Source organism: Channa argus, chromosome 3 (assembly GCF_033026475.1).
Source record: "Channa argus isolate prfri chromosome 3, Channa argus male v1.0, whole genome shotgun sequence".
NCBI classification, from domain to species: domain Eukaryota; kingdom Metazoa; phylum Chordata; class Actinopteri; order Anabantiformes; family Channidae; genus Channa; species Channa argus.
In genome coordinates this window covers 15941249-15956101 of record NC_090199.1, presented here as the reverse complement: position 1 = coordinate 15956101, position 14853 = coordinate 15941249, and the positions used below count along the sequence as shown (strand labels likewise).

Genomic DNA, 14853 nt, shown 5'->3' with positions numbered 1-14853 from the left:
GCTGGCTACTGACCATAGGGTCGGGGGTTCATGCCCCACTCTTTCCGACCACACGTTGAAGTGTCCCTGGACAACACACTGAACCCCCAATAACCCAACCCTATTCCCAGCTGCACAGTTGAAATTAGGGAGGGTTGGGTCAGGAAGGGGATCCGGCGTGTGGACAAAATAATCAGCTGTGGCAACCCTGATCCTTACAGGGTTGCCAATTGCTTATTGAAATATATTTTGAAATATATATGTCATTTGTTTCCATGTTTCACTTTCAAATGTAAGGAATATATGACTAAGGGAATTGAAAATGGTTTTCTCCCTCTTAGACCCTCGTAGACAAGGACATGCACTGAATTGTAACATGATTGTAAGTTTTGCTGTTATTACCTGAAGAGTTTAGTTCCAATAACAGGAAATAAAGACAGTGGGGAAATTAGGAATATATTTAATACTTATCAACACCATATAAATTATTACAATCCCTTGTAAAGGAGATGTGCACTGTTAAATCACAGCTCAAATCAGACATGTTAAGTAATTAGGTACATTTACTCAATGACGCTTCTAAAGTATAATTTTGCAGTACATTGCTGGAGTGTTTCCATTTTAGGGTACTTTTACTCCCCTAGAATTCAGAGGAAACTGTTGCACTTTTTACTACATTAAGTTTATAGCTTTAGTTACTAGTTACTTTTTGCAGATGAAAATTCTTAACACAGAATCCAAATAGCCTATACTCATATATACAATTGAAAATTAATGTTTTCTTAGAGGAATACTAGTAGTTTTGTACTTTAACATTTAGAGCATGTAACTTTTTTACTTCAGGTTGAGTAAAGAGTTTGAAGCAGTACATCTACTTATAGTGGAGTTATTCTTTAAGAAAATATTTGCACTTTTACTTAAGAATTGAGTTTGTGTACTACCACCTCTGGTAAAAATCAATAAATTATCCCAGTGGAAAATATGTTATTCTCATTGTATACTTTTAGAAAACTGTATATAATTCAAAGCTTACACTCTGGGCTAAATTATTGTTAGCAGTATATTTATTATACTCTGCCAAATGATGTGAAGAATTATGTTACAAATTGTGTTGAATTTTGAAATACAATTTTATTTAGTGATCAGTCAGCAGGTTACATTTAGTACTGCAGTTTGACTGATAAAGTCAGAACTTATTTCAGTAGAATCGTCATGCATTTGCCATTAGAGAGGCCAGGTAACTTTCTTTGAATTAGGTCCAAATTCAGTAGTGGCCTGGTTCTCATGAGAGGAGTTTAAGTAGTCCAGTTGACTAGTTTTAAATCACAGCAAAAAGTGAAGTTGTCTCCTGCTCCGACAGACACAGATGCAGAGATCTGATCGTGACCACAGAAAACTCCTAAAAGAAACGCAAGGGTGACGAGAAATTGTAAGACAGCAAATAGATCACAAATGAGGGGCAGGGATTGTGGGTGGTAATTCGTTGAATGGCAGGAACAGTTTTTGTGAAGCACAATCCACTGTATAACTGTGTCATTGAACAGCTGACAATAGCAGCGGCTTCTAAACAGTGTTCATTCTCTTTGATATGCAGTGGCAGGTAACTGTTATTCACTTCAAAAACCTTAATATAACTTGATCTTATCCATTAGATAAAGGTTAATGCCCATGAGGTCTATATTACCTGACAGCAGAGGCTGACACGAAGGTCAAATCGAAGGCCAAAGCAGATGCATCATTTACAAGTAAGAGCACAATATAATTTTGTTGCGACTGTTCTTCTGAATAGCTATTCTGGACTATGACTTATCACCTCCACTAGGTGTCAGTAGAGTTTAAACAGGGGCCAGTAAGTCTAACGAGTCAGATTTTACATCAACTACACTTCCGTGCCATATTTTCGTTGTCCTAGCATTTAAAAAATATATCATCTGTTCTAACAGCAAGAGGTAAAAGACATATTATTGGTTACATCTACAAGATGGGTGTAATTAAGATATGTTACAGATAAATGGCATACTCTGATATAACCTTAGTGAAATTATCATCTTTGCATGAGTGCACCCAGAAGAAGTGCAAACAGCTCTTTTACTCATATGACAGCTATTAGTCAGAGTAAGTTTTCCTGTGAACCTTACTGATCACATGGACTTTGTAGTTGAGAGTGACTTTACTGAAACTGTGTCTTGTTTGTTAAAATCAATATAAATTCATAATAATCTAATCGAAGTCTAAAAGTAGTAACTCGCATGGATAAGAACAGATTTAGGTGAGAAGTTCCATGGTCATAACTTGAAATAACTACCATACTCTTTTAGGTAGAACACAAAAATACTGATGTGGCCTGTTCCTGTGTGTTTGCAAGTGTGCATAACAAAATATGTGTGTACATTTGAGGTGTGAGCCGCTTGTTTATAAATAGCTCTCTGCTCACCACATGTGTATCGTTGTGTAACGTTAACGCTGAAGGTTTGCTGTGTGTGAGGTAAACCAAGTACTTTTGTCGTTTCTGCTTCTGGTCTGGTTTGAGCTAATACACAACTGATCTAAGTTAGAACAATCCTTTTCAAATGCATTTATTCTCATATGCATTCATTATGTGCACACAAACCATGCTCATATTTTGTGTCCTCCTGGAAAAACTTGAACACAAATCACACATTAATTAGGTTTAAAAAAATTAAAAACTAGAAAACTGCATTTTCAAAAATTCTGAACAAAACTAATCCGAATAAATTTTGGTCGTCGTGTGACCTTTGTAAGGTTTCACTTTGACGCAGTTTGATACAAACTCACACACACACACCTCTCAAAGTACTGGTTAGTGTTTTTTAAATTGTGTCATAGTAAAAAGTCTCAAGCAGTGTTTGCTCACTTGGCAACGACACCCCCATTTTTATTTTTGCTTCAGATATATGGAAGGAGACAAACAGCATATCTCCATTATGACCTCTGTGACTTATGAAACCACAATCTGCCGTTAGCAAACAAAATAATCTCACACATGTATAAATTGAATGGATGGGGTCAGAAATCCCTCTTGAGCTCATATATAATGAAGCAATTATATACTTTAAAGATGTGAGCTGTTGTGTCTCCGGAGCAGTTTACAATTAAGTGCTTTGCTTTTTACTAAATCCACATACAAACCCCTCAACAAATCCCATTCAGGCTGAGTCATTGGCACTTTATTGAATATCAATTGTTTTCTTTTAATGGAAGGTAATGTGACAGAGCTTGAAGAAAGAAAAATGTGTAACTGTCCACCTCATTATATAATAATCATAGATTTTTAACAAAACACTTTCGCTCTGTTTTTAAGCTGATTGATAAAACATGAAAACATTAAAGGGCCAATGTCTTTACATTCAATTGCATAGGGAGCTCTGCAGTTATAGGAGGGGCTGCTTGTCAGTGTGGGTTAAATGTGGTCTCAGTGAACACACAAGCTAAATTAGCTACACTGTCAAACCAAATCATTTTTCACTAAATCTTCTTTAAAACATGTTGCCAGGGGCACCAAAGTACAAATGCTCAGTAAATAAGATTTGAGATGTTGTGTATGTTTAACATTGTTTAGACAGGGGAACCGTCACTGAACCGTCACAATTAAAATACATATATAATACATTGAAGTATTAGTTGAGTTAGTTAAGTATTAGTAAACAGCAGATATGCAGCACACAAACACCTTTTCCTGTAGAGGATTCTGTACCACTGATAAATTTTAGACACAGACTGGGCCTAGTAGGGGCTCTAGACACTGTTAAAACATGACACATTTTATCATTAAGGCATCACAAGTATCACTATACAAACAGTTCCTGAGTTAGTGCAGTGTGCAAAATGCATTTTTATACATTAGTCTGAGTCTACCTAGCATTGCTTTCATGTGTAGGAACCAGAGATGTAAATTAATAATAGAATGTCTCATTTAATTGACCTGTCATCACATGGGGTTGTCACAATTATATTAAAGCAATTAGGTGGAACTGACATATTGCATTAGTTCTACTAATTCTGATGGGAAGAGATTGTCCAGAAAAAGCAATTCTGAGATGGAAAAGTTTAGTTTCACTGGAAATAATATAGTTTGTATAAAACCTTCACAAATGGAAATAAGCTGCCAAAGTGCCTTTACCGAGTGACAGATAATGCAAACGCCATCTGCGTAAAACAGGTGATTCATTGGGATTTGCCCAACTTGGCAGCCGACTGCTGACTCACTTTCATTTGTAATACAGAAGTGAAACATTGAAAGTGATGGCGGGGGGTGGGGGGGGTACTTTGCCATACACCATTAGTTAAAACACAAGCTGTCAACTCTATAGCCCTGTTTTAAACCCAAATGGTTATCAGTGCAGTTCAGAAAAAACTTCCATGTGATGCAGAATGATCACCTCCAGAGCATCTGACACCGGACTAGCTACAGTGATATCTGAAGGTACGTAGCTTTCCTTCAAATTCAAATCACCATTTTGATTCTTCACAGTTTGTATTCACCAGCTGCTAGTAATTTATGGTCATTTTCAGATGTTGCACTTTGTAACATGCACTACTAAGATTTAGCCCCAAAACTGATATTAAACCTGTGGCTGACTGCGGCTGAATATCAACTTCTCTCAAACATATACATATTAACACACATTCTAAACTAAATTCAAGCAAAAAAGACAAAACTAATTCCCAAATACCACTTATCATTACTGATGACAGACAGATCATTTTAATGTGTGTACGACACCCAACCAAAGTCTTTTTGTGGTTTGTTCTATGCTACAAAGCTAAAAGACAGAATGGCTTATGCAATTATATATGATCTTATTCAATTATTTTCCATGTCACTTCGACGGCTCCTTCCAAAAACACTGGGTTTTCTTCTCCTATGATTTCTGTGATGACTGATGTATTTTGAGCGCACTGTAACACACCTCTGTATCCTAAAATACAATATTTGATGTTAAGAATCACAGTTATACAGCAATAACACTATAATTTATTCCAGTTTATTTCCCTGTTGATTATGTTTTCAAATGATGATGTCTTTCATGTCTAAGGCATGTATTGTTTAACAACTTCGAAAAAAAAAAATATGGCCGTACGAGGCTGAGAATCAATAAAATAGATCAAAGTTAAATGCATTACCTGATTCCCTCTTTTGTGACCTCTAGTTTGAGATCTTTTCTCATAAACCTGAGATTCTAGAGCTGTAGAAATAAATATAACACTTATTATTATTAATTCTTTTTTCAGATGCAGATACATTAAAAGAAGATGACTTATCCGAAGCCAGGTTCTACTTGTTTCATTAATACCATTTCATATATTAATTGTTTCATTCTTAGAATTTTATAGACACAATAATAGAAACTATTCCCAGAGAAGACGGTACACAGAACAAAGGGAAGAAGATATGAATAGATACAGCTGCAGATACCTGTCTTCCTGCAGAGGTGATAAACCAGAAGAGAGGAGAGGAGAGAAGAGAAAACAGCAAAGGCTGGACACAGACTCCAGCACAAACCACAATCATGTGGCTCCCTATTATGATGAGGGGCAGCTGGAAAAAAACAGTAATGTTAATTAACTGTGAATATAATCCATCATGAAAAAGATTTTTTTTTCCATTTTCCTGGACAAAGTTTGCATATATATCACCTTTGTGTATTAGTTTACCACAAAACTCATTATTCCATGCATACATACATGTTAATTTCAAGATAAAGCTGCGAGTTCTCAATTAAACTATAAAAAGCTTTGGGGCTTTCACTGGCAAATGTTTTTCATAACTTTCTTGGCTGCCAATGATGCAACTCACTGTTTTGGTAAAGAATCAACCCATTTCAAAGTATGTCTGGATATTTCATCTCTCTTTTAAACGTGTCGGTTCCAACGTTTTGTAGATGTGAAACCAATTTTCCCAGTAAAAATGTTTTTTTTTGAGAATTCAAGTGCAAAATTATCCTTTTAGCATAACATAGAAAATTCCTTCCCATCATTTAACTCATTTTAAATGGAAGGGTTATTAGAAGAGCTATGATTGAAATGCGTTTAAAATGTTGTTGGAGGGATGTTATGCTGATATATAAATACTATTAATATTATGATTGTGTTTTTGTATTCTTCCTAATTTATTTTTTTACTACAGTTGGGGGACAAATCAGTGTAATTGTGAGAGCCATTGCATATAGAAGTAAGAACCAGATTACTTACACATTATGATCCTGGTTGTGACATTTCCATAGCTGTAAACATATTTTCCAGTACTGAGCTGTTCAGTTCCACAGTAATAGAGGCCTTGATCAGAATCACTAATGTTCAGGATCCGGATGTCATAGGATCGTGATGACTGGTTTTTCATTAAATAGATTTGAGGGAAAGGATTCAGAATGTCACTGTTGTAATCGCTGTTTAACAATTTCTCATACGGGTACCTTGTTCCCATAACAAGTGAAGGCTGGTTCAGATGAGAACAGTTCCTGTACCAAATTACATATTCTCCAACAGATGTTTTGCAGTCACAGAATAGAGTGATGTTGTCTCCTGGTCTGACTTCCATCTCCAGCACTGATCCTGAGATCTGAACTTGACTGGTGGCCAGACCTCCTGCAATTAAATCACAGTCACAAAAGAAGGTTTTATTTTACCCTGCGATAGCTTACTTGCAACAAGAAAAATGTAGTCATTTACTATTTTTTACAATAAAAATTAACAGTTAAATTAAAACAATTAATTTAATTAAATAAGAAATAATTTACCTGAAAGAAGGATGATAAAAATATGCAGCCTATCCATGTGTGATGACATCCTGGACTTGAAAGACTGTCAAACTGTTCTAACTCTCATGTATAACCTCCGCAGACTTCTCCATTTAAGGAAATGTAAGTGGTGATTGGGTGGAACATCTTCTTCCGTGGTTGTTTTATGTTGGTGTGATGCTGTGTAATGTCCTGGGTACTGTTGCACAGATGAAGCAAGATTTCTTTACAAGAAACTTTAGAAACCAACAACTTTAGCTCAGTTGTTATGATGTAAACTGTATGTGCTGGCCTGGGTTGACGGTTTAGTATCACATTATTATTACAAGTTATATTGTTACATATTATATAATGTTCAGTCAGAACAGGTATAACAAGTATAACTGAGGGGTCTGAATCCACAAAGTACCCAGACTGTGTTGGTACTGTACAAGGTTGTAGTTTGCATGGTGTGTGTAGAAAGTCTGAGGCACATAAACTGTACAGCTTTTCACATTTCCCCTGACTCACACTAACACACAGTGTAACATAAAATATTACTGTCTCTATTTTAGGTTTCAAGTTATTTTCATGACTTGTGTCGAAATACATTATTTTATCACGTAGCTTTTAACCTGCATTGTTCCCATCTGCCTCACTGGAATTTCTTTATGGAAACAATAAAGTTCTGTCTAGGAAAAGGCCTCGATGATAACAAGTTTTGCCCCTCCTTTGTGGTTTAGCAGACTGCCTCCTCTGTTGAAGAATGGTTTTTCCACATTGATTTAAGTGGCCTCTATCACTCACACTTTCAAGCCATCAGTCTTCTCTGTCCAGTAGATAAACACTTCCTCCTCAAAGGAGTATTGACCTCAGAAACTGACCTTCCTATGGTGGAGAAAGCTCTGTGTTTTGTGTGTTACACTGTTAAGTTTATGTTCAAATGTATGGGCTTTTCTGTGCCTCAGTATGATGGTTACTTTGAAAAAACACAGGGAGGCAGCTTTTGTTAAAGATTATCCTGAATATCTCAGGTGGAGAGGCTGGGGTTGTTGTGCTTGTTCTTTTTGTAGCTGTTTTTTACAAAGGCCCAGTTTGAGTAGTCACAAACTTTAACAGCTTCTTTGAGGTTTTTCTTCTCCTGCTCAATCGTCTCAGTATGTGGAGGCACATTTATGGCCTGAAGGTGGAGGGCTCTGGTAACTGCTGCGTGTGTTCCCTTCGGGTGATGAGAGCCTTAAAATAAATATTGATATTGTGAGTGGTTTTCCTTTTAATGTCAGTACCAAGGCTTTGTGTCTTGTTTGATGTGCATTGCTCAGTCTTAGAAAGCAGGTCTATTGTCTCTATAGTCTCCCCATGTAGACCTGAGGTTACTGCCTACTGAGCTGAATTCTGTGGCTTATACTTTGGCTTAAGGTTTGTCTACACTCTGAACCACTGGCTTCACATTGTAAAACTGAAGGACCACATCATGTGTCATGAAGTTAGATAAAAACAGCTGTACATCGGATTGCAGAAACTATTGTTTCTGCAAAGGTAGAGCAGGGTACCTGACCTGGGCTGAAGTTGATTCTGTTATGCAGGTTGATGTCCTAGAGTAGGTGTATTACCTGCTTGCATATTTGAAGTGCATATGATAAGAGGGAGGTAAGGATATTCACTTTCTGTTTCAAGTTTCTTTTTCGACTTCTATACAAAGACTTTTTGCTTTTAGATGTGGTGTACAGAGGGGCCTGCCAACACTGCAGGCATGAGCAGTTTCTCCCACAAAAGTGAGGCACTGACCAACTGTACTGTTCTCGTCGTCAGTGTTACTGGCAAATTTGGTGTGCGTTTCATGTATATTTAAATTATGTGCTTCTCTTGTCAGCAAATTATAGAACCAGTCTGTTTTAACATATGTCATTGCTCAAAAGGGCCTTTGTTTTTATAAGTTCTGTCTGTGATGGCAGATTGTGTGTCATGTGATAAGACATGGCACTGGATCAAGCCCTGTGTCAGACATCATTCCCTGATTGTGTAAGCTTCTAATCTGACAGGCCCTTCACTTGTTAAATGTCTTGTGGTGTTGAGCTGTCATCTTGTGTTGGGATGATTTTGCCTTCATTATAATCAGAAACTCTCTCCAAGACTGTGCTGGACAAATGTGATAGGCCTTATAATTTGCTTTCTGAGACTGTCCGTGGTAAAATAGACTCACGCAGGATGGGTCATAACTCAAAGTTGCAATAAGTCTTCTGGGTGTCCTTTTTTCCCACAGCTTTCTGTGTTCCCAGTATGTCTATGTACAACCCTAAATCAAAAAAAGTTGATATGATGTTTAAAGCGTGAATAAAAAGAGAATGCTTTGATTTGCAATCAACCCATATTTTATTTACAATATTTCAATATATATTTCAATATCAATATTTATTTAATGGAAAATATTAGCTCATTTTGAATTTGATGGCAGCAACTTTAATGGAGAGTGACCAAAAAGACTCTCTTTTAGTGTGGATAAGACTGTTTTTGCAAAGTCTGAATATATTTGAGATTGTTCCTCACCTCTAAAGTTACTTTTCCTACATTAGTTACTGCAACTGTAGAAATCAGTCATATGATCAGCACTTTTTATTATGTTGTGTGTGGTGTGATTATATATTTAAGTATGCTTGTTTTGATTTTAGGGGCATTTTCCAGTGATGAACAGTGAACATGGTGGAGCCATGTGTAAGACTTCTCACTGAAAAAAAACACAGTAATTTTCTGTAATATTGTTACTATAATAAATGTAATAATGTTGCAGGTCCACACAGAAGAGTGGAGCCAGGAGACAGATTCTCTAATAAAGCCCGTACCCGTTATACAATACTGCCCCATGAAAGCCCCTTTATTGACGTTTACTATTATCGCAAAAAACACGAACACTGGCCAAAGGCTGCTAATTGCCACAGGACCCCACTAGTACTAAAGCATACACTGAAGTCCAAACACAGCCTCGCTGTAATGACCTTTACATCATTATTAACTGAACAACTTGTGTACTGAACCTACAGCACAATTCAACAGTCCCATCATTTCTTGCACAGGCTCCGTGAAACACATATTCCACACTTGGGTCACTGATACTCAGCGAAGGTTACCTGATAAATATAGCTGTTAACAGCTGTGACAATCATCATCACCTTCAACAGTCAACAACTCTAGTCCTCTTTTGAGAGAGGCTGTTTGTCATTGTAGGTTTCCTGTGGGCCAGATCACATGGGCGACATAATCTGCTTGAGATAAACATCATTCTCTTTATTTTGTTGTTAGTTACTCTTTGAATGAAGGCATTTAATGCGACATCTTGGCTCCTGTAGCAAATTCAAACTTACAATTAAAAAACAACTTACCTTCCCCACTGTCAGACGCATTAATCCAACCTTTTCAGTAATAAGCATTAAAGTAAATCCCGATTCTACATACCATCTGCATTTCTAACTCCATGGACCCTAAATGCAACACAAGTTTTGTATATTGATAGGAAAATTTATATACACAGTGTGTTTGTCAAAATCACTGTTATTGAAAATAAACATACCTTTTCCAAACTTTGATCGGTGGAGCTGATTTTCGTGAAGAGGTCCTGTAGCATCTTTGAAAGAAAAAAGATGTATATTTAGTTTAGTTCCTCAGCCAGACACTTGCCCTAATTTATGTTAATTGTTGTCCAGGCTGTTCTTCAGGTTTTTTTATTTATGCATTTATTTAACTTTTTTTTTTGTATTAGCCTAGGTGCGCTTTGGGGTCCTTAACGAATATTTGTTCAAAAATATTCTTGTTCATCGTTCCCTCTGGTGTCACTGGTCACCTGGTCTCTGCCCCTTAAATGTGTAACAAAGACTTAATGCTGCCAGCTTCACAGCTTATTCAGCTGAAGTCAAAGTACAATCGTTTATTCCTGATGTAATGCTTAGCATTCAGGACACAAAACTGAGTTAACAGTCTAATCAAACCATAAAATGTTTCATCACATGTCCTTTGTGTTTGTCGAACCAAGGCTTTCTATCACATTTTGCTCAGATCTGGCTTCCATCCAGCTACTACGAAAGGCCTAACTGAGTGATGCAGGGATTTCCCCTCAATGCACGTAATCCTATCTCTGCAGTTCTGTTACAGACACTATTAGGCGCAGACACAATCCAGGAGATCTCAACATCTCTGGTTTATAAAGGTGAAGCTCACAGAGATCCTTAGAATGTTTTCAGTCTGTGGTTCAATCTGTGTGTAAAGTCAGTTGGATTTATTTAAGGAGTGAAATGTGCTTTTTTTTTAAAAGGATGAAACCAACTGTCCTGATGAGCTTGCAGAGAAATAAGCAGGCATAAGGGATGGGTGACTCCTGTTAAAGGGTCATCTCACACAGTGAATATGGGTGTTTTGATCCTATTTGTCCATGGCTTTAAATGTGGTTAAACAAGTAAAAGAAATGCAATGAGACAGATTTTAAAGTATTTAATGTTTATTTTATGTATTTCTTTTTAATTTAATAGTCTTTCAACATTACTAGAAGTGGTACGAATATCGCATATGTGTTTGTAGTTCTGGATTGCTATTCAGCTTTACAGGAAAGCCTGAGCAATAGCAGTTTATAAATTACAATTCATATAGCATTTTATGTCAAATTTGATAGTAGAATAGTTGAATAGTCCACCATTTAATTACACACACCTCTGTGTTTTCAGACTATAAATCATGAATTGCAAAATATGTATCACACTGGCAAGATGTAATTTTGAAGAATAAAACTTGATAGGCATGGCAGTAATGTGTGGCAGCTGTGGTTTAAGAGGTAGGGAGATCCTCCATCAAATGTGGGACTGGCACTGTGTATGGCTGTCTGAATGTGAGCCAACACTGTAAGCAAACCATTTACCAAATGTCAAAAAAAGAAGAGCCAGTCATTGTTATTGATAACTGCATGTGCACAGCTTCCAAAATGAAAATATTTAAGTGGAATAGTCTTAAATCGATCATGTGTGATACACATTTTGCCAAACTACAGTGCCAGGTAGACTATCCTGACTCAAACTTTAAAAATTTCCAGAATATGTATATGAATATCTTTCAAAGGTCATATTTTGGACATGCGGTGTTGTCAATAACAATGGTTGTAGCAGTGTGCAAGTATGAGGTGGGGTCTCCCTGGCAACCACCGATGTATTGTAGTTTTGAAAAGATGCCTTCGATAAATAAAATGAGCGCGATATTTTCATGCCAGAGTACATCTGTACTTTCTGGTTTATCCATTCGATGGAGGCTTGAGGCTGGCACAGAAGTGTTATTATGGTCAGATGTTCCATACACCCTCCAGTCATACACCCTCAGTCTGCATACAACAATTTTGAGCTCTGCATCCTCGCTGCGATTCTGCTGTCTGCTTTCACAAATCTAATTCTCTTGCCTCGCCAAGGAGATTTGTGAGTTCAGGCACAGTCTCTGTCATGCTTGCTCACATTTGTTTCAGACCATTTCTAAAAGGCATATTGCTACAATAAACGATCAGAACCTTGACACAAATGTCCTGATTAAATTAAATAAAAGGCTTGGCATGATTTTTGTTTTGTAAAACCACTGCACTAATATGGAAGACAGACATAATACTGTTAGACAGTTATTGGTATTATGACGTTCCAGCAGTTTTATAATTCAGGATCTAGAAACATCAAATGCTGTATTGTAGCAGAGTTTTAGATTTAGCTAGTTCGGCAGATACATGAAAACAAAGACTGCAAACCACTGCTCTAACTAAGGACTTGCTTTGGTTCATTGTACTGTAGCTTTCAAGCATGTTAACAAATTTTTCTAACAATTTTGACATGATCAACTCATCAACCTAGACATGTTTTCACTGAGAAACTGGAAAAAGAAAAAAGAAAAGAATAAAGAAATCTTCAACAGGCCACAAATCCACAGCATCAGTCAGTTTGCATGTCGAGGTTTGCAGTCATATCAAGGTTTTACAGGGGTTATGAAGTTCAAACTGCCTTAAATAAACAAAAACTGTAGGCAGGATCTCTTTAACCTCTATGTTCATGAACAATGCAATTCTATAAAGATTAGAAAACAAACGTTTGTTCTACATGTTAACTTTACAGGGAAAAGCTAATTAGAGGAAGAAGGAATACTGTGATGCAATTAACATTACAGGCAGTTGTTTACAAAAAAAAAATTTAAAGTTTTAGCTTACACTATAGTAGTATCGGTGTCAGAGTTTGTGTTGATGTCAGAACTTTAGCTTTTCTACAACTTTGGTTTTGTAACTTTTGTAACAGTATTCAGTACTATAATACCAGAATACTGGCCTCTTGTAGAGTATGACTGTGTGGATCATTTTTACTAGCAACCAAAAACACTGTACAAAGGGATAAGCAACATTAAGACACCATTTTAACTGTGCTACTACTATCACCAACACTGCTTGTCAATCCAGTACGTTAACAACCAGTACTTTTTGATAACTTTTCTTTTTAATTTAAGTAAAATTAGGACAGCATTGACATATTGTATATATACAATATTACATTGTGTGTGTGTGTGTGTGTGTGTGTGTATATATATATATATATATATATATATAATTTTTACTGTGTGCTATTTTTCTTAACATGGGCATCGAGAAGTTAACTATGAGTGAAGTAGTTGAAAGCTCTGCATTTCCCTGCCTGTATGTCATAGACTTTAGACGAATGCATGTTTTTAAAGATTGCTCCTGTTTTTCGCCCTTACATGCTAAAGACTTGACTCACCTGTGGCGAGGACCCACAATCAATGTCAGTGTTGAATCTAGTAAAGAGTAACATTGAAAGCATGTTCTTTGTGTCTGAGTGCGGCACAGTGCTGCAGCGTATGAAAGAGAGAGAGCTTCTTCGCACAAAGGCTCAGAGATAAATTTCCTCTGGACGGAAAATAGCAAAAATGCATCATAAACGAATGTCTTAATAGAAAACGGAGTAAGTGAGATAAAATGTGCAAGATAACCATCGAGTCGCAGTGATAATACATCATCTGTTTTCTTAATTTCTCTAGTAGAAATAGCAGAGCTGATAATGTAGAAGCTTATGGATCCAATAGTGTTTAAAACTTTAGAACCAGGGTTGGATAAACACTGGGTTTCAGTACCAATCCCTAACTGTATGTCTTACTGTTTGGTGACATATAGCGGCTGTAGGGAATTTACAACCAACACATAGTATATAGTATATAGGAGCTTTCGGTGGTTTGGGTTTGAATCCAGTTTGATACCACTTCTTGTTGTTTTTGCAACCAGTCACGTAATCATTTAAAAGGGATGTGATGTTACAAAATCAGTGATTTTTAGAGCAAACCGTGACAATCTTTCTTTAGTGCCTACACCTAACTCAGATGTTTTTGTGTTTAACCCTAACCATGTCACCGCCTGAGTTTTAATCCTGCATTTTTGAGTGTACAGAGCAAAATGTGGGAAACTGGCAGCAATTTTGGCAGCAGTATCTGTCTGGTGCCAAAACAGGTCTCACATCATATATGGGTGGTATGATAGGATAGAGACAAAAAAGTTATTAATAGCTAGTTACTCCTTGGTCTGACAAAACAGTCAAAATATTCAAGAAAAAAGTCTGTGTCAATCTTCCTAGTGCTAGTTACTTCTTTGTCTCCTATTTTGCTTCTGCTGTCAGGTCTTTCCCTGTCATCCTTAAGTTCTTTAGCTGCTGAAATAAAAAACAGCATCAGTAATAAATGGCTTACAACCTTTGGCACTACCCCATCATGTAATTAAAAAAGAATTTGTTCATAAAGTGTAAATAAAATATTACTGCATAGCAAGTCAAGCTCAATGGAAGAACATAAATGTTATATTCTAGTGACATAAAGAAAGAAGGAATGTTACACATACGATCCACCCTGACCCTTAATCTGAGGAAGCTGGTAAACCAAAACATTGCAGACGATAGAGAACAGCAAAAGCTGGACAAAGCGAGAAAAGAAGCATGAACCACAGTCGTGTGCAACTTTGTGATTATCCTAATGAAGCTATCGGGAGTCTTGGACAAAAACAATAATACTGTGTCAGTCAGATCTGTGTGTGCATCACTGTGTCTCTGATGTCTAAAATGTAAATGTGTTTTCATTG

The 14853-nt window shown here is 36.7% G+C and overlaps 1 protein-coding gene across 1 annotated transcript; it reads right to left on the bottom strand.

Moving 5' to 3' along the window:
* Positions 1-4782: 4782 nt before the first annotated feature.
* Positions 4783-10117, bottom strand: LOC137123466 (uncharacterized). The gene is made up of 5 exons (XM_067497199.1): positions 6738-10117; positions 6193-6585; positions 5417-5539; positions 5125-5186; positions 4783-4919 (listed from the first exon to the last, which is right to left on the bottom strand). Exons 1-5 carry the CDS (start codon positions 6784-6786, stop codon positions 4863-4865), a joined length of 684 nt encoding a protein of 227 aa, XP_067353300.1. The 5' UTR covers positions 6787-10117; the 3' UTR covers positions 4783-4862.
* Positions 10118-14853: the final 4736 nt, after the last annotated feature.

Excerpts from the sequence above, each read along its gene's own strand:
- LOC137123466 (XM_067497199.1), bottom strand. The coding sequence starts at position 6,786 with ATGTCATCACACATGGATAGGCTGCATATTTTTATCATCCTTCTTTCA. Across the intron at positions 5,540-6,192 it reads CACAACCAGGATCATAATGT|CTGCCCCTCATCATAATAGG; the intron begins GTAAGTAATCTG and ends GTTTTTTTCCAG. Across the intron at positions 4,920-5,124 it reads GTCACAAAAGAGGGAATCAG|GATACAGAGGTGTGTTACAG; the intron begins GTAATGCATTTA and ends ATTGTATTTTAG.